The sequence below is a fragment of the Giraffa tippelskirchi genome, chromosome 3, assembly GCF_054371585.1.
Source record: "Giraffa tippelskirchi isolate mGirTip1 chromosome 3, T2T-mGirTip1v1.2.pri, whole genome shotgun sequence".
NCBI lineage: Eukaryota > Metazoa > Chordata > Mammalia > Artiodactyla > Giraffidae > Giraffa > Giraffa tippelskirchi.
Genome location: NC_137277.1, coordinates 44194290 through 44215075, shown reverse-complemented (window position 1 = coordinate 44215075; position 20786 = coordinate 44194290). Strand labels below are relative to the sequence as shown.

At 35.4% G+C, this 20786-nt stretch overlaps 3 protein-coding genes across 5 annotated transcripts in view; 2 read left to right on the top strand and 1 right to left on the bottom strand.

The window, feature by feature from the left end:
* The window catches only part of NF1 (neurofibromin 1), a 238244-nt gene that overhangs the window by 45459 nt on the left and 171999 nt on the right, over window positions 1-20786 (bottom strand). The gene's annotated exons all lie outside the window — the stretch shown is intronic.
* EVI2A (ecotropic viral integration site 2A) lies at window positions 1656-6690 on the top strand. Its single transcript, XM_081579695.1, has 2 exons — window positions 1656-1831; window positions 4377-6690. The coding sequence occupies exon 2, from the start codon at window positions 4386-4388 to the stop codon at window positions 5097-5099; it is 714 nt and encodes a 237-aa protein (XP_081435821.1). The 5' UTR covers window positions 1656-1831; window positions 4377-4385; the 3' UTR covers window positions 5100-6690.
* EVI2B (ecotropic viral integration site 2B) lies at window positions 8428-17988 on the top strand. Its single transcript, XM_081579693.1, has 2 exons — window positions 8428-8547; window positions 15332-17988. Exon 2 carries the CDS (start codon window positions 15345-15347, stop codon window positions 16713-16715), a length of 1371 nt encoding a protein of 456 aa, XP_081435819.1. The 5' UTR covers window positions 8428-8547; window positions 15332-15344; the 3' UTR covers window positions 16716-17988.

The window sequence follows — 20786 nt, the reverse complement described above, 5'->3', positions numbered from 1 at the left end:
TAAGGACCATCAGAAAGGCCCCAAATACGGTACCAGAATTTCAAAATAAATCAACCTTATATTAACTTTGGCCCAACGTTCTATACTTGATGATTCTGGTGGTACTACAAAATAAGCTAAAACAAATACCCTTTCCTAAGCGTTTTAAATCTTATTGGGAGAAAATAAGATAAAAATATGACAAGTTAAGTCATCTTAAAATAAAAAAAAGTATTTCAAGAACAAAGAAAAGATATGAGGTAGTATGCAATCACTTGTTAAAGAAACTGTACAGAAAAATAATTTTGAAGTTCAAAATAGGGAGAAATCAACACAAACTGGGTAATCAGTGAAAGCTGCATAGAAGATGCTGAAGTGGGCAGGAGGAATTTCAAACTCAACAAGAGGAGGGAATGGCAGGCCTCATGGAGAGAGGGAAGGAAGGGAAAAAATAGGCAACTAGATGTGCTGAGGCAAGAATCAGCTAGCTGAGCTAGTATGGAGGATTCATGTAGAGAAATTTTAAGAGAGAAAGCTGTAAAAATACAGAATAGCCAAATTGTGAAGGAACCAAAACTGCTCAACTAAGTGGCTCAGATTTTCTCTTAAGAGCTTGGTATTTCTTGGAGGATGTTCTGTGGCACACCAGCGGCAGAATCGACTCTGTGCCTCATTAAAATGCAGTTTCCTGTCCTAGCCCAGATCTACTACATATGAATCTATGCAGTGGGGCCTGGAGATTTTCATCGTTTTTAAACAACCTTTTCATCTGACGTTTATGTGCACAAACATTTCTGAACTGAAGCTGCAGGTGTTAGGGAGTTATTCAACCACATTTTTTTAAAAAGAAAAAGGTGATATAATCACAGGAAGTGATACATACAATATATAAGAAGGAGTTGGGGCAAAAGATATTATAGTAGTCTAGGTATGGTTTAATAAGCATCTAAAATATATACAAGGGTAACAGTGAGAGAACAAACTGATTCAAAAATATGAAGAAAGGATCCACATGATCCAAGGTCTTCATCATGGCTGAAACAAAGGATTGGAATTAAAAGGACTTGCTGTATACCACTACAAAGACTGTTACCACCATGAATAAAAACAGTGATCACAAGGGGCAGTCACTTTGGGGGAAAAAAATGAAGTCCATTTTAGACACATTGAGAATGAGGTCCTGACAGGACATTAGACGAGAGTGTGTATGTGTATATATATACTACATTTAGATTATAAGAGATTTTTTGTCCCTTATAACCTAAGTTTACTAGACATTTTCTCCAAACCATTGTTGCATTTCCATGCTTTGAAATGCTGGTTATATACATTACTGTTTCTATTATCTAACCAATATCCTGAGTCTCCAAACTCATGTCATCAAATCAGTCTGTGGTATACAAATACAATTTTTAGAGAAGATTTTAATGCTCAATCTCAGGGGAAATGCTATTTTCTCTTTTTCTGAAAGATATTAACATAGCATTCGAAAGCATATAGCAGACATACATAATAAGCATAGGGTCAAAAGGCATTTAGCAGAAAACCCTCCCTACCCTGGAGGCGGGGATTTGTCCTACAAAGCCTTCTGTCATGCCAGTGGCCAACTAAACAAGTTGGAGATTTTTTCTTTCCCCGTGACATGTGTTTTAGCTGCAGTGGAAAGGAAATGTGTCATCTGTGGTTAGTGGAAAGCTAGCTGTACATATCCTCTTTTTTTAAACTGCAGATTTACTTTTAGGTTCAGATTCTTCAAGTCTATTTTGCTTTAAATTATTTGGAAGCTGTGCTTCAAGAAAAGAAGTGGCTTATTAAAATCAGGTTATAAGATTTTGACCAAGCATTTTGTAAGGTAGGTCATATATATGGCTTTTCTTATGCCTTTTCATTTATAACTTCTTATAGACTAGCGTTTGAGGAAATACTTTCAAACAGTACTTAAGAATCGTACTAACAAAGTAGAATTAGTAATGGAACACGTATGCTGTTTTCTTCTCTGTTCTATTAAGTAAAATTTAAGTAAGAAATGGCAAGAGTTACCATCAACACAGAGCTTTAAATTAAGATTAAGAAGGATTTGAGTTTAGTCTCTTAAGTGAATTGTAAAATTTTATTTGTTATTAAAATAAGTTTAAAAAACAAATTTCTCATTACTAATGCTTAGGCATTATAAATTTTATTGAAAACTACCAGAGATAAAGGAAAATTTTGATAATATAACCTGGCCTCCATTACATAAATTAGAGATGTAGAGACAGCTCTCTATTCTTAGGCATTTGTAAGGATATCAAAGTCTCATTTTGTTAACAGTTTGTTTATTCGGGGATGACAGTACATCTGGCTGAAGACAATCAACAGTGGGCCTATTATTTATCCTGTGATGAGCACTGTTAAAATGTGTACAAATACTATGATGCATATTACACTACTAATGAACTAATGTGACAAGAATAACGTGCTTTAAATCATTTTTAGCATCTCATGCACAAGTCTAGTCTAGTATAAAAGGCTGGAAATTATTTGCTAATCCAATTTAAAGTTTTTCTCTTTGTGGAACAATCACAAAGTATCCAAAGATTTATGTCATTCAACTTAAAAATTGAATTCAAACACTATTATAGACAAGTCAGTGCACAATATCTTTAATTGTCTATAAAAATTATAATCCAATAAGTAATCTTACCTTTTTTCCCTCCATATTATCAATAGGAAATATTACTTCAGAGGTTAGTTTCTAGTTAGCATTGTTTATTATATGCTACTTTCATTTGTATAACAATATGTCACATTTGTTATTCTCAAATCAACTATACTTCAGTTAAAAAAAAAAAAAAAAGCATGAGTAGCAGCAGTATCTGTGTCACCTGGGAGTTGGTTAAAACTCTCAGGTCCCTCCTAGACCTATGGAATAAATCTGCATTAAAAACAAACTCACATCCATGTACTTTCAAGTTTGAGAAGAACTTATATATACTAGGCAAACAGGCATTTTTATTTGGTATATCTCAGGAGAAGGAAATGGCAACCCACTCCAGTAACCTTGCCTGGAAAATTCCATGGACAGAGGTACCTGGTGGTCTACATACAGTCCATGGTGTCGCAAAGAGTCGCACATGACTGAATGACTAAACAACAGAAGAATAACCTAGTTTTTGCTTCCACTTCCCTGTTCATATAAATGCGAACAATAAAACACTCTTACAAAAGTGGCCCAGACAAACTGGAATACTATTTTAAAAGAGATAGCTCAATAATGGTAATGAATCTTTCCTGCTGGCTTACCAGTATCTAGAACAGATATGCCAGTTGCATTTAAATTTTCAGTCTTATAATGGATAATGAAAATTAGGAACAGAGTTATCCCCTGTGTGGACTGACTTCCAGCGAGCTCAGACCCAAAACGAAAATTCCACTTTTTCATTTATAGGTTGAGACTCTTATGATCTGCACTGACTTCCCACTTGAGTCTGAATCCCATGATCCTGATGTTGTATTTCTATTTTATTGTATAACTTATTTTTAAAGATTATGTCAAAATATTCACAGAAAAATACTAAGCACAAATAATAATGAGAAAGGTCAATATCTTTTGTTGAACTTTTGAGATTATTCAAAAGAAACTTGCCTCTTTTCCTCTGTAAAGCCAGAGGTTTGGGATGAGAAAAGTGGCATGCCTTTGCTTTCAGAAAGCCACAGTAACTCAGGGGCCATATAGGTGAAGGGAGACCCATCATCATAAAAGTGCTTTCATGAATACTGGGAATATATTTCTAAGCACTAGCTTTATTCTAAGCTTTAAGATAAACACCCAGGAAGAAAAAGGAACATCTTGCATTTCTACTTGAGGTTCGTTTTCTCTTGGTTGCTACCACACTTCCCCTTTCCTGAGCCCCTCGCAAAACTATCTGCATTTTCTTCTCATACATGAAGCAAAATGTCACATTTCTCCTTTACTATACAGATGGGTGACTCATTTGTTAGAGGATGGGGAGTTTCTGCAAGGAGTTTCCATAAATGGTCAGGAAAAAAAAAAGGAGGAATCAAAAAAGTAAAAGCAGAAGTACGTGACTCAAAGCTAAATTTTTCTAGCATGCTCAACAGGGAGGAAACTCTTAAACCAGGGTATTCAGTTTACAATGATTAGTACTTATCTGTAAAGCTACCTTCTAGCATTTAAAAAATAAGAGAAATTAAATTGTTTCTTTATATGTAGCCTAGTAGAAAAAAGATCAGTTCAGAAGGAATTCAAACAGGAAAGCAAATGTCAGGCATGAGTATAATTATAGCTAATTATAGCTAAAACTTATCAACTATCTATCTGTCTTTTAATGACAATTACCAAAACTAGGAACCATTATTCTTTCACAAGTTAACAAATTATATTGCTATCCCTACAGGTTACCAGTATGCTCACAGACATGGGACACACAGGACATTACCTGCATCTTGCCTTTCTGATGACAACAGCTTTTTCTTTGTCTCCTGGAACAAAAGCAAACTATACCCATCTGTGGGATAACAATATTACTGTCTTGGATCCAGATACTCACAACAAGATGGACAGAAGCCAAAATGAAAACTTTAACATAAACCCTAAAATTCCTGAAGTAGATAAAAAAGATAATTCTACAAACATGCCTGAAACAGCAGCATCACCTCACACTGCGTTTTTAACTCCTAAATCTGAACTGGAGCTTTATGTATCTTCTGTTGTCAGGAACAGTTCTCCAACAGTACAGAGCATTGAAAACACAAGCAAAAGTCACAGTGAAATTTTCAAAAAGGGTGTCTGTGAGGACAACAACAACAACAAAATGGCTATGCTAGTCTGCTTAATCATAATCGCTGTGCTCTTTCTTATCTGTACCATTCTATTTCTATCAACGGTGGTTCTGGCAAACAAAGTCTCATCTCTCAGACGATCAAAACAAGTAGGCAAGCGTCAGCCTAGGAGCAATGGTGATTTTCTGGCAAGCAGTGGTCTCTGGCCTGCTGAATCAGACACTTGGAAAAGAGCAAAACAGCTCACAGTGCCCAACCTAATGATGCAATCTGCTGGAGTGCTCACAGCTACGAGGGAAAGAAAAGATGAAGAAGGAACTGAAAAACTCACTAACTAATAGATGTTTCTTGAAGAAAAATGCAAAGTAGCATTGAGAAAGTTTCTGGGGTAAAAATGAAGTCAGTTTGACATTTAATGCCAAGGTGTTGGTCTGACGGTCTAAAATTTGACATGGCTGGCCTTGCAATTTATTTTTTATTTTTTTCATTTTTTTGGGGGGGGGCACAGAAGGAGGTGGGTGGAACAAAGTCAGGGAGGCCCCCCCTACCCTGCTCCAGCTTTAAGGCTGGGCACCTAAGTGTTCCTACTCACAAAGGAGTAGTGGCCCCCTCCCCGCCCACGAGGCATCCGCAGTGTGGGGCCCGCACTGTGGCCTTACAATTTAGAATCAAGCAAGTGAGAATGGAAGAAGTATGCCTGCTTACTTAATTATTTAAGCTGTGTCTGACACTGTTTTAAAAAGCAAATAATAAAACGACCAAGCATTCAAGGAAGGTTCTAAAGACAAGTTGAAGGAATTGACTAATAGAGTTAGAAAGAGACCATTTATGAGTTGTTCTTGTTCCGCATTAGTAGCTACATGATCTTTGTCCAAATGTAAGTAAACTTTGAAGAGTTTCAGTGTGTCATTTGAGGAAAGTACATGCTTTAGCATCTAACAGAAGTCACATTCCTAATGCATAGAGTTGAACTGTATAGTTACATGGTACTTTCTTTGCTGAATGTGACAGAATCCATAACAGTTCATCTATAAACACAGCTAATGTTATGCCAGATGGTTTCATCTTTACATGTGGTGTACATAAGAAAGTCGTTTTCTACTATATTTAATTAAAACTTTAAATTTTGTATAACAAATTAAGATGACAGAATAAAAGTAACAATGTATATTTGCATTCACTTTATTATTTTAGAGAATACACAGCAAAGATCAATAAGAAACAGAGTACAACTGAAACAGATGAGATTTATAGCCTCAACAGAATGCTATGTGTAAATGTAAAACATATCTTACTGTTTAAGTGTAACTCTATAAATATTGCTTATGGGATTTTTTATAGCAAATATTCAAAGGCTGATTAGTTTCTGGACTTTGAGAGTGTCAAGTGACCTAATAAACCAGTTTTATTTTTTTACTATCCAATATGACATGAGCAAAGGAAAGATGTGTATATGTGTGTATGTTTGTTCTAATTTGGAAAACAGGATACTCAGATTAATTGTTGAACGTTTAAAGAAATTGAGTTCAAGTAAAATAGTGGCTTACATTTAAGCCAAGATTTTCATATTCAATTTAATATATTGCAAAAATTGCTTTGAGAGACTTTCCAACTGTCTACTAAAACTGACACAGAGCATACTTAATTAAAGACCAGACCACTCTTAAAAATCTCATCCCTTGTCGAGCATTTATTTTGGGAAATATGCTAGACATTTAAGGAAACATTTATATATATATGTATGTGTTTTTATTTTTCGTTTTTACAATTCAATTCACTTTGACAAATGTATACACATGTTAACACCTTTTAACCAACAAATAGAACATTTTCTCAGAAAGTTCCTTTAGGCCTCCTTCTACTTCTACTATCTCCACCCCCTAACAACAGCCATTGTTTTTTTTATAAAATAATCTGAAGTATAACTGCTTTACAATGTTGTGTTTGTTTCTGCTGTACAACAAAATGAGTCATCTATATGCATACATATACAACCCCTCCATCTTGAACCTCCCACTCACACCCTCAATCTCACCCACCTCGGTCATCACAGAGCACCTAGCTGAGGAAACATTTTACATATTTATATATATTTTTTCCAAGTATTACTGCAATCCTATCCTCCTTTCTAGGTTAGTAATTCACATCCTGACTGAGATTCAGAATCACCTGAAGAGTTTAACTCACCAATGCCTAAGTTACACCCCTCCTCCTGATTTAAATGGGGTGAGCTCCAGATAGAGGCATTGATAATTTTTGCATAATTCCCTAGATCATACTGCTCTTGGTCATCAGATTAAATTCGTGAAATTTCCATTGCTCCAAAGATCTAGGTAGGTTACTTTTTTTTTTAAGGTTACATCTTAAAATGAGAGGGGGGAAAAAGAACATTAATTTTATTATCCATTTATTACCAATTTATAAAAAATCCATTTCCCAAATAACAAATCATAGCCATATTATCCAGGAAAAGGTAAACATCAACAAAGGAAGAAGGAAAGCAAGAGAAAGCTCATGCCAATTGTGGTAACATCAGGTTGTCTTTTGATAGGTAAAAATGATCAGCTTTGAAATGAACCTGGGCAGAGCTCCCATTTTGTGCATATCAAAAATCTGAGATTGTGCACTAAAACAAACAGTGATAACACAAAGCAGTCCTTGAATCAAGAAACTGAAAACAAATTACTGTCTTTTTAAAAATAAGAAATTAACTAGGCAACTACTTTCCTATGTAACACATATGTTGAACATTTTCTCACAAAACAGAAAGCTCCTATTGCAGAAATTTTTAAAATTTATCTCTCACTATCTTGGCTATTTAACACACATCCTCAGACTGACAACATCCAATGGTAGCTCACGAAAGTGATTCCTTTCCAAACTTAACCACTGTTTAAAGATGACAGGTTAAGATATGTTTTGAGTTCAAAAGTTACTTTTGAATAAAGACAATTTTCTACCACTGGGTGCTATAGTCCACATGCTTATTAATTTAGGGATTTAAAAATAGTGAAACAAAAGTTTATAGCATATTTAAAAATTCTGTAGCATACTTTATATTATATTGGGTTGACCAAAAAGTTCATTTGGGTTTTTCCATAATATCTTACAGAAAAACCCGAACTTTTTGGCCAATTCAATATATACAGCAAATTATATTCTATAAAATAAGTTTATAGCATATTTTTTGAAAAATCTTCTTTTTCTACCAAGTTATAAGTGCCCTGAAATTAAGCACGAGGTCTTCATTATCTGTGTTCCTCAGCAGTGATCAGGGGAAAGCAGTAAACAGCACACATCATTCATTTGTTATGAAAAGAAATCTCACTATGGGTAGTAATCCGACTGACAGTTTTTCCTTATATAACTTTCTCTCCAAGATTCTATTTTAAGTATTTAAACTATATAATCACATTGCTGTGTGCTGCAGTCCATGGGGTCGCAGAGTCAGACACGGCTGAGCGACTGAACTGACTGAATCACACTATTAGAGAGTCTCAAATGTTTACTTATAAATGTTAATTAAAAGCACTCAAATCATGTAGCTCCAAATTGTGTTTCAAATTAAGTTCTATTAAAGTAGCACTTTCTTAGTCATTTTGTGGCTTATTGCACTTCCGGAACCAACTATTGATAAACTTCCTCTTTCTCTACAGAAACTATTTCAGTGTGCTAGAGGCTCATTTTTAATCTGAACTGAACCACTTTTTGCTTTCTTAGCCAAAGCACCAAAATGTCCAGTTAGAACAAGAATTTAGCCTTCTGCAAAAGAAGTTAACAGCCAAGGTAAGACAATTTCACACAGGCAATCTGGTTTGATCTTTGTTTTATATAAAATTTACTTTTGTCCGACTCTTTGTGACCCCATGGACTGTAGCCAGTCAGGCTCCTCTGTCCATGGGATTTTCCAGGCAAGAATACTGGACTGGGCTGCCATTTCCTTCTCCCGTTTTTAAAACTAAAATGTTATTATTGTTTTAAACTTAAAGTCTGATAGTCTAAAGATATCTATAACAGGTATTGTGGTTTTGCTGCATGGGATTTTAAAAATTCAGTGTTGAGCTTGCCTTGGGGAAAAATTTTCACCTAGGTTTATATAATGTAAACCCTTTAAAGTTTATTCAATCACTATGTTTGTTGACTTCAGTTCTGTAATTAAAAGAAATAAAACTACAGCCATGGCAGATAAAGCTAAGGAATGGAAATAAAACTAGAATTCATGAGCTATGGCTGAATCTACAACCCCAAAATATCAACTGTTAAAAAATTTTGATTTTCTTTGTATGAAAATTTCCTATATATAACATAATCCATAGGTTTAAATTATTTTTATTTTTTAATCCCCTTCAGTTTTCATAGTAAGAATGGTCACCTTCACTTAATTTAAAATAAACAAAGGTGATTAGATGAGACGCTCAATGATCATTATTAAATATGCTTTTTTACACAAATAGAATTTTAGTAATAATGATGACATGAAAATATTATCACTAATTTTTAAAGCTAAGAAAAAAACTGCTATGGTAAAATGTGTGGACATATACTCATCACTACATATTTATGTCACATATTATCTGAGTCTTTAGTAAGCAGTATAAAATAGATATGGAAAATAAAACTCATAGAACAGAAAGTTGCTAACATGGAGAAAAGATGTTTTCTTTGAGTAACTTGGACAATTACAAAGCGAATATCCTCCAAAATAAAAACTGCCAAGACTTTATTTACATAGACTCGTAATATCATAGAATGGTAAATTCATAGTGGGTAATATCCTACTTCAACATTTCATAAAGTACTTATGATTTTCTCTTATAGAAGTCCACTTTGGATTTCCTCTAAGTAACTATTACAGAAATTAATACAGAAAGATTTTTATCTTTTTTTGGACAACGCTTGTCTATATATTTTTAAAGAATCTGTTCCAAATGTAGGGTTTAATAGTGCCTGTGTTTTCCAACTAATCCCTATATAATTCCCCTCAGAGGGAAATTATGAATTCTGAGTAAGTCTAAATTTTTAAAATGAAAATCTGATGCCTGTCAATGTCCAGTCTTTAAAAGCCATCCCAGTTATCCCAGTTTACAGGCTAACTAAGCAAAACTCCCATAATTGTTTTCCTAGTCACAGGACTAAAATGGTTTTCTGGAAGTTCTTGTCCAACCTTTTAAAAAGCTAACTCCAAAAGTTACTTACATTATCTATTTCCAGAGAGTTCACATCTCTTTTCCTCTTAAAGTACTCCTATTTCAGAATTTTACTATGAATGTAATGGAAGGAAAGAGACCTTATACAGGACTGACTGATTTCTGTATCAGTGCCACTACTTAGAGCTGTGACACTTTGGCAAATTATCCAACTTCTCTGTGTCTCAGTTTTATCTGTAAAGTGACAATAACATCACCTTCCTCATTAAAACAGGACAGTGCCAAACATCTGGCATGTACTTAGTAAATGGTAGCTATTTTTGATAAAAGATAGTCATCAAATAATTCCTATCATAGTTCAAAGTTAATTTCCCCTTGCTGCTTTTCATCAAAATATGGAATTGCTGTATTCTTCTTTTTCTGGTTTCATAACTTTACTAGTGGGAGATACAATAACACTAAATTTTAATCTGTTATATCTGTATTATAACAAAGTAACTGAAACTCAGATGTAATTTTTTGATACTGCTACCTATATTTGCCTTATCTAGGATATGCCTGCCAAATCTCCTTGATTCCTCTTTAAAAGACAATGACATCTCTCTTATCATATCCAGCTTAGCATCAGTTTTACATGCTAAACTCTTTATGTACTTATGCATTAAGGGGACTCCTACTTCACTATAACTGCCTCTCAAATGCTTAGTTAAAACAGCTTATTTTTTTTTCTTTCTAAAATTTTTTCAATATTCAGGAAAAACAAAGAACCAAAATCTGAGTTAAACCTCACGAGTCCCAACCTAAAATAATGAGCAAAATACTGCCATACAAAGGTAGACAAATTCAGGGTTTGCCTGAGCAGCAGACTAAGGAAATTCTAGAAAAAATGTTATATAGATTGTTCATAGGTTATTTAGAGTAATTAACAAGTACCTTCTGAGTGCCAAAAAAAGGCAGCGGTGGGGGTGGGGGGTGGGGGTGGGGGAAGTAGGGAATCTTAAGGATGCTTAGAGCAGATAGGAGTCCTGAAATGAAAGGTGAATGAGTTTGAGAAGATGGGTGATCTAAGGTCTGTCCTCTATTTTGGGAACACTGTTCCTCTGCTGATTCCTGCATCTGCAAAGACAGAAAGCAGCATTCTGTGGTTCCTTCTTTCATCTACTCTGGTCTTCTTCCCCAACTTCTAATTTGGTTCGTTTTAACCTTCTATCCTAACTTCTTGCTAAATACATAATCACTATTTGTTCTTCAGCCTTTTATTAACTTTTCTTTATTTCAGTACCTTCTCTAATCAATTTACCTCCCCATTCCATGTACTTGCTGTTTATCCTAAGTTTGGCTTTATTTTTCTCTTTTGTGTTATTTGTATTTCTTTGCATTTCTTTTTCATTTCACCTTATCCAACATTTTCTCCCCCTTTTTACTCCCTTGCCCCCCTTATGGTTCTTTCTTTCTACGTTCTTCTCCTGCAGAAATAATGTTGGTATTTCAGGTACACATGGCCTATATATATATATATAACACATATGTTAAATAACTTTCTGCACTGGTAATAACATTGGCCTCACTGTCACTGAACTAGGAAAAAAAAAAAAGTCAGTTTCTTCACTACTATACCTCTCCCCCTCATTTACTCTTCTTTTAAATCCTATTCCTTTTCTCTGGACTATTCTGAGTTGCTGTAGAGGAATTCTAAGACAGATTTGAGCATTCCGATGTAGCAGACCCTAGGAGGGTATAGCTAACTGAGGAGCTGGAGAAAGGGGTAGGATAGGTAAAAAACAGAATTTGGTTTTAATACTGCTGTAACCCTTAAATGACAAGTGGAAAATCTCACACACTTAAAGGTCCTATGACATTCCTATTAACAAAAGAGGCTATGCCCTATCAAAATTGACCATACAAACTCAACTGGGCTTATAATTATGTTCTTATCTGGGTTCTTTCTTTCTCTAATGCCTTTTTCAGCTAACTGAAAAAAGGAACTGTGAAGGTTTTTTAAAAATTTTAAGAAAAGTCACAAGACACATTCTTGGCTGAAGATAATTCATGGCCTATGTTTTCTGTTGCTCTGGATGGCGTTTTTTAGAAAACTAAAGTGAATCTCTAAAGAGTAACACTTTCTAATAAGGCCTTCTTTGGGGAAAGGGGTAATCTGTAAGAACAGCAGGTAGGAACTGCATAGATGATAACCATGTACAGATGATTTAAATTTCCATATTTATGCCAAAAGTTTCAAAATTTTCCCTATTAAACCCTTTACAAAATGAATAGAAGGCATAATTTAATAAATCAGATTTTACCTCTCTGCTTACATTCTAACCATCTGAATAAGATGGTTAGATAATTTCACTGACTCAATGAACATTTTGAGTAAACTCTGGAAGACAGAGGAGGACAGAGGAGCCTCGCGTGCTACACAGTCCATGCGGTTGCAAAGAGTCAGACATGACTTAGCAACTGAACAGTAACAATTACATTCTGGAAGAAGTATTAATAAATGGCAAAAAACTGAAATGGAAAAGAACCAAGAAGCCCAATATAGGTTAACTGTTTACTGAGCTGCTAACACATACAGCATTCTGCTGTAAAGAAATCAACATACAAAAACGAGACAATTTGGAGTAGCAGAAACAGCATATGCTCTGAAATCAGATGGGTCTGTGGGTATAAATTCCCTATCTGTCACTAATAGTGACATAACATTTGGCAAATTGCTTAACACATTTAAATTTGTCTCTTTATCTGTAAATCAAAGATTCCTCCATCTTTCTCACAAAATTATGTAAAAGTTAAATGAAATGAAGTATGTAAAACACCTGAGACGGTACAGCACTTAGGATGTTCTAGATAAGGATTTTTCTTTGTTACTTTCTGCCTTCTTCAAAGTCCTTTATAATCTTTGCGGTGATGGGGACAACAAAAAGAAAATGTGAAAAGTTAAGAAATAAAAAATAGACACAACTGTTTGAGAGAAAAGAAGTGTGAGTGAGGTACATACATGAAGAATTATCCAAGAAGAGAACAAGAACAAGGGGGAATTCAGGGAACGGCTGAGCTCTCTGGGCTGTGCTCAGTCACTGAGAATTTGGTCTAAGAAGGGAATTTAAGCTGATGTCTGACAGATGATGATAGATTCACACTTAGGCAACCAGAACAGGGAAGAGACTAGGTTTAGAAAAAAGAACACACTCTCAGAGGGTGAAGAACAGCATAATTAAAAGTGTCTGTTAAGGGGAGAAAAAGCAGGTGTTTAGGAAGTATGTAAGATGAGGAATAGGCTAAATGAGAAGTTTCAGTCATGAGATAGGAGTCTGGACTGGTAAACTCAGGCCAGAAACAGAAAACTCAGTTTAGATTTTTACCTTGATACCAATGGGGAACCCTCAAGCAAGGGAGATGGTGAAGGACAGGGAAGCCTGGAGTGCCGCGGTCCATGGGGTCACAAAGAGTCAGACATGACTGAGCAACTGAACAATAAGCAAGGGAGCAATGACTTGATCAAACTTGGTTGTCAGAAGATTAATTCATCAGTAGTGTGCAGGGGAATTTAAAGGAGAAATATTTTAAAATTAAAGCTTCAAGTATTACAGAGAAAATAAAAAGCAGGAGACTACAAAGGAAAAAAAAATCACATTCCTTCTCCTCTACTAAAATAGGGTAATTTATCATCATTGTGTACCAAGTGGTAGAGGAATAGCAATGAAAACCACTCAAATATGCTAAAAGTCTATTTCTTTGCAAACTTGAGGGAGTTCCTCGCCTGTTATTGTACCTTGCCATCAAGGCTTGTACAGACCATCAAACCTCTCTCAGATTGGCTTAAAAAATCACAGAGAAACTATAGTTTCAAATCATACTGACCAGGATTTAAAACCCAGAGATTTTCCTTTCCCTAATATTAAGAAGTAACCAAATAGTTACCATTGTGTTTAAAGGTGTATGAAACAAGTATATTACATACAGAGCTGAAAACTAGCCTTACTTTAGAGATAAGACATTTGAGACCAGGAGAGATTAAGTGACTAGTTATGGTTAGATAGATCGTTAGGCCTCAGAAATAGAAATGAAACTTGAAAAAACACTTCAAGTTTTAGCATCTGCCACATCCCACAGGTAACCCTACCCCACAAACTTAAAACACATGCCTCGTTTTCCTATGCCTGCATGTTGTTCCCCTGGCTGGAATATTTTATTTACTTAGTTCTTACAGACCTTTCAAGATTCAGTTCAAGTTTTACTTCTCTGAGAAACCTTCTCTGAAGCTCTCCCAGGCTAGCTTAGTTCCTCTGTGCATCTCCTGCATACCTTTCTGTGAAAACTTATCAAATTAGATTTATTGTTTCTACTACTAGAAAAATTTTTTTAAATTTTGGTATCTCCTAAACCAGAACAGAGCCTGACAAAAACATGGTGCTTATCAATAAATAAATGAAGTAGCAGCAAGACTACTTCCCTCAACCAGACTCGAAGAGCATTTTAGGATTGTCAAGTATGAGTTGAATTGAATCCTTTAGAAATATGAGATTCTAATATAAAGACACTGTCCTGGACACTAATATAGTTGCAAAGGTTACTTAATAGGTTGTGGGCATGAGAAACTCACAAAGGTAATACCATTAGCAAAAACAGAAGTCAGGAGAAGGGTCACTTTTAAGATGAAGATGAATTCTGACTTAAATACGCTGAATTTGCTGATAGTGAGATATATACATGGCAATGTCCACCAAGAAGTCATACAAATGGAACAAGAATTAAGGAAATTAGGCTAGATGCACAGGTTTGGGAGCTAGAGGTAAAAGGTGAGAGCTGAAACCTGACAGATTCAGGATTAAGAAAAGCAGTGAAGAGTGAAGACAGAATACATATCAAGTACCGTGTTTAGGATGCAAGAGAAAAACAGGAGCTAGTGAGATGAATATGAAAGGAAAATGACTCCAAAGAGCTACTCGAATAGCAGTGAAGGAATAATCAACAGGGTCAAATGTGATCAAGAGAGAAAAAAAAGAAAACAAACCACTGGATTAAGTAATAGATGGTTACTGGCGCCCTTTGAGGCAGCAGGATCAATGTATTTCTAGTAGTAAACAGGAAAAAGTAGTGTGCACATGGTACCAGCATACAGAGCCTATGCATTTGAGATGTATGACTATGAAATGAAGGACTGTAATGTAATAAACCTACAGGGGAACAGGACCAAGTATAAATCATATGAAAGAATTAAGAGAGATCACTGCCTTTGGGGTCCAAATGTCATATGATAAGTTATAGTATAGTTAAGAGCTGTTCATGTTAGCTTGGAGTGTTATTAAGTCTAAATTAGGAATGATAAATACTTATCAAGTACCTACCTACTTTATGCCAGATACTAAATGATACCTAATTATCTTTCTTTCTTTTATTATAAAACTACTGGTAAAAAGGAAACATTCTGAAATGGATCTCAAGTATTTCATCTTAATTTTGTTTTGCGGACACCTGAATGATACTTTTTTCTCAGAGACAGAAGCAACTACAACAGAGAAGCAACCACAGTCTACTTTATTTAGACCATCAATGCCATATATCTTGGCAAATTCTCAGGTCACGATAAAGAATCCTTCAAGTCAACCAACACAATTCAATAACCTATCTTCTGGACAACCAATAACAACTGCCAAAGTTGCTGCTGGACAACCAACACCAGTTGCCTATGCTTCTTCTGGGAAACCAGCAGCACATACTTCTGCTGGACAACTACTTGTCTATAATGTCACCAGAAAAACAATACAAATAGCCAACACCTCCTCCCAAGGAACAGCACTGCCTGTGTTTACCTCTGCCAGACAGCTATCACCATCTGCCTATTCTTCTACCAGACAATCACCACCATCAGTTTATACTCCTACTCAACAACCATCATCTACCCACACCTCTTCCAGGAAATCAATACCCCCGACTGTTCATAATATATCCATACAACCAACACCAACTGTCAAAAGTTCACCTAGGAAGACACCAGGATTCAACTTCGAATTTAGCAGTACAACAAATATCCCAAAGGAAGCCAATTATGAAAATTCAATAGCAGCCATATTAATTGGTGCAATTCTGACTACTATGTTGGTAATTATACTCATGATTGTATTATGGAAATGTTTGCGAAAACCAGTGTTAAATGATCAAAATTGGGCAGGAAGGTCTCCGTTTGCTGATGGTGAAACACCTGACGTATGCTTGGGTAACATTAGAGAAAATGAAGCATTCCCAAAACGTTCATCAATTATTTCACTTATGGTCTGGAAACCAAGCAAAAGTGCACTTTTAGCAGATGATTTAGAAATTAAGTTGTTTGAATCAAATGAAAACACTGAAGATTCTAACAATCCCAAAACAGAGAGAATAAAAGATCAGGTAAATGGTACATCAGAAGACAGTGGTGATGGATCAACAATCGGCACGGCTGTTTCCTCTTCAGATGATGCAGATCTGCCTCCACCACCTGCTTCCCTTCTTGATACCGAAGGACAGGAGGGGAACAAATCCGACAAATCCACAATGATAACTGAAGCTCCTCTTCCAAACGATTCCACCATTCTCCCACCATCTCTAGACTGTCTCAATCAAATCTCTGAACATCATAATTCTGAGTCCGAACAGTCATTTCCACCTCCCCCTGACTCATTTAACTTGACCGTGCCACCAGGAGATTTTATGAACAACCAGGAAGATTCCAACAATGAGATCCAATTTCAGGAATTTCCTATTCCTCCTGACTTTGATCAAGATCTCAATGAATCTCTGCCACCCCCACCTGCAGAACTGTAATAAATATTACTACTTGCTTTAAAACTGATCTTCTATTCTTCTCAAAGAACTCCAATATTTTGTTTTTCTTTGCGTGATAAGATATATTAAATGGCAATTGGTAGTCAATTTTGATTTTTATTCAGGAACTACCTGAAATCTGCACAAAGCCTATGTATATAGGTGGAACTTATTTATGCCTGTAGGACCTAACTTTAATGTATGGCATATTTTACAAATGTGGAGGGTATGTGTATCAATAACTTAACCATTTTGGAAACAAGCAACATACATACACTTATTATTACCCAATAGATATGTTTTTCCTGAAAAGCTGTGTACAAAGTTACCTTGGTTAAACTTTATTTTTCCATTTCAAAATTTGAGGAGGAGTGTGTCTGAGAATTTAAATGCATACACCATGTTTTAAACAAAACTTTAAGTTTTAAATTAATACCTCAGATATTAAATAAATATTCCAAGGTTGTGGGGATGAGAGATTAAAATGCATGTGTTTGAGAATAAATTTCCTTTTAGCTCTCATTGGAAACTGAAAGACAAACATATTAAAACATCATACTGGGAAGTTGAGCTGGGGACACTTACCCTGAAAAAAATACAAGCAGGCCCATAAAATGTAGATGTAGACATTTTCCTATCTTGTTGAGGGAGCACAAATTTTAAAACTAGCCTGTTTAAAAAGTTTCCTCTTTTTTTTGGCCAGGCTACATAGCTTGCAGGATCTTAGTGCTCCCCAACCAGGGAATGAACCCAGGCCTCTGGCAGTGAAAGCATGGAGCACTAACCACTGAATCACCAGGGAATTCCCAGTTGATTTTGTATATGCCTCAAGCACCCAAACAAACTGAAATCTTATTTAAAAAACAAAAAAAACCTCTATGGCTTCATTCCAAAAAACTCTTAAACCACCTTTCTCACACAGAATTTCATCTTTTATTCACTACCTGACAAGTGATAATGAGTTATCAGAGTAGGGGGTAGGCCCAATCTTTGTTAAAGTCAAGGTATAGCTTCACTGGCTTACTCATGTGGAGATGCCAGCCCATGCCTGCAAAGTGCTTCTCTGCCGAAAAGTGCGAATTCCTCCTTATCCGTGCCTGAACTCCCGAGGGAAACACTCACTTAGAATGAAAGATGGTGGCTTTAATGGTAACTTACCCTTTGTGAACTGCTCATAGTTCTGGAATTTTCCAGAATAATGCATTCACTAGTAGCACTGGTGTTCAAGAAACCAACAAAGCTTCATCTTAATAAAAACTAGCAGACTTTTGGACATTGAATGTTTCTTTACTAGTAAAACCTTTTTATCTGCAGAAACATTACCTTGAACTTATTTTTCTTGAATAAGCATGATATTAATTGTCAATACTATGTTGGTTTTCCTCTGTCTTCCACACTAAAAAGTTTCTTTCATGTGCTTTTCAAACTTACCATTTTTAAGGTTAACTTATTCAGCAACAATTAGGAGTTTAAGAATTTCCAATTATTCTTTTGAATTTTAAGCATTCTAGTTAGGGTAAGAAAGGTATAAAGTTTTTATAGCTGGTAAAGAGTTTGACATGCCTTAAACCATCATAACCTGTATTGTTTTATATGTAAGATTGTTACCTAATGAGCTCTTTCCACAATTCTGCTCTTCTTTTTTTTATCACTTTCTTCCTGACCTTTTGAAGGAAGTGTATTGGGAAATACCAACCCTCATAGATAAATCAAGAGCTGATGACCTGGTCATAGGCTTGTCTGATTGCTTCAAACACCAAAGAGGAAGCTTTCCTTGTTCTGTTCTTTGTATAACAGAAGAACAGACTACTGTCAGCAGCTGCTTTTTGTTTTTTTAAGAAATTCTCTGCCAGGGGGAAAGTAATTCCCATTTACTGCATGCAATTTTTCCCTACTGAGGTCAGTGGAAGCTGAGCAGCCAAACAGTGGCAATCCTTGCCTAATCAGCAGAAAGAAATGCAAGCTAATATAACTATATGCGAGACAGAATAAGAGACACAGATGCATAGAACAATTTTAGGGACTCTGAGGGAGAAGGTGAGGGTGGGACGTTCTGGGAGAATAGCATTGAAACATGTATATTATCATATGTGAAACAGAACACCATTCCATGTTCGATGCATGAGACAAGGGCTCAGGGCCGGGGCAATGGGATGACCCAGAGGGATGGGATGGGGAGGGAGGTGGGTGGGGGGTCCAGGAAGGGGAACACATGTAAACCCATGGCTGATTCATGTCAATGTATGGCAAAAACTATTACAATATTGTAAAGTAATTAGCCCCCAACTAAAATAAATAAATTTATTAAAAAAAAAGAAAAGAAAAGAAATGCAAGCTAATAAAAGAAACACAGGAGAAAAGAAAATGCTGGAACAAAGAAAAACATACTGAAAAGATTAAAGAAGCAGGATCCAGAAGAGAAAGTTTATTTCATGACTATGGTAAAAGGATAAGGCACAGGGGAATAAAAAGTAGAACTACATACTACATATCAGTAGTTCTCTTACCAGATCAGTATTAACGAGATTCAGGACAACTCTCAAGACCATGTAGTTCAACTCTTTTTATTTGTTAAATGCTGAGAAAATGGGCTCAGAGAGAATAGGTGACTTGCTTACAAGTGGTACTGAAAGCAGAGTTTGTTTCCTGACTCCTGGTTCAGAATTCTTTTCACTAACATAGGACCAAAAAGCATCTACTTCATGCACTGCAACACACATGTATCACATGTGTATTCCATTTGGTGTTGGTAGTGGGCAACACAATGAATTAGATGAGAATGACTAATTGTTGTTATCAACTAGTTCTGAACAAAAAGTAGAAGTAGCAAAATATATGATCACCTCTAAGTAAAACACTGTAATACTAGTACATGATTAGATAAACACATCAATGGAATAGAATGGAAAGTCCAATAACAGACCTAAATCTCAAATCATTATTGGGACAACTGGATAGATGTTTGGAAAATAATGAAATTGGATCTATACTTCATATTACATTAGAATAAACACCAAATAGATCCAAAAACTAAATATAAAACATGAAATTATACAAATAATCGAAGAAATATGAGTGAATTCCTTTATTATCTGAAAGTAGGACAAATCTTTCTACTTGAGACTCGAAATCCAAAAGTACTACTTAAAAAAAAGGAAACCCATTACATAAAACTTTTAGATGTAAAATAAAACAAACACCATAAAAAAAACCCTTTGTCAAAAGACAAAGGGCAAACTGGGGAAAAATGTGCAACTTAAATTAAGACAAAGGGCTAATAACCCCTAAATTTTAAAAAACCTAAACACAGATGTGGCCGGAGAGGAATACCCACAACACACTAGAAAAAATATGCAAAACATATAAAAGACAGTTACAGAAGAAAAATTTAAAATGATCCTTGAAAACAAATACAATATGCAACTTTTCTCATAGTAAGAAAAAAAATACAAAAGTTCAGCAACAGAGTCTCTAGGTCTCCAGAACCAGACACCTTGACACACTGCTGGTAAGACTGCAAAATGGTACCATCTACAGAGAGAAATCTGGTAATACCCAGGAAATTTTCACATGCACTTTTCCTTTCACTCAGCAATCCTACTTATAGGAATTTTTTTCAAAGACTTGTTGGACAAAATATCAAATTACTTAGGTGCAAGGGTATTCACTGTGGCATTATTTGTAATAGCAAAAGTCTAGAAACAATCCAGATGCCCATCCGGGCTCTGGTTAAATAAACCATGGTACACTCCCGAATGCAGCACTATGAATCATGAAATGAATGTGAAAGACCACTACATGCAGACATGAGGTGATCTTCAAGATATATTATTAAGGAAAAAAGAACAAGATATGTAGTAACCTTTTATATAAGGAGGGGGTAAGAACATATGATACATACATACATATTTTTGTTGGGTTTTCAAAAAGAAATACTGTTAAGATACAATCAAAAGCTATCAACAATAAAAACAGTCACTGATAGGAAGAGGAAAGGAATAGGGTGGAGGGGAAAGAGAAGCAAAATTTTCCTGAAAGTACCTTGTTTTGACTTACACAGTCCCTAAAAAC

Coding starts and splice junctions, on each gene's coding strand:
- EVI2B (XM_081579693.1), top strand. CDS start 15,345: ATGGATCTCAAGTATTTCATCTTAATTTTGTTTTGCGGACACCTGAAT.
- EVI2A (XM_081579695.1), top strand. CDS start 4,386: ATGCTCACAGACATGGGACACACAGGACATTACCTGCATCTTGCCTTT.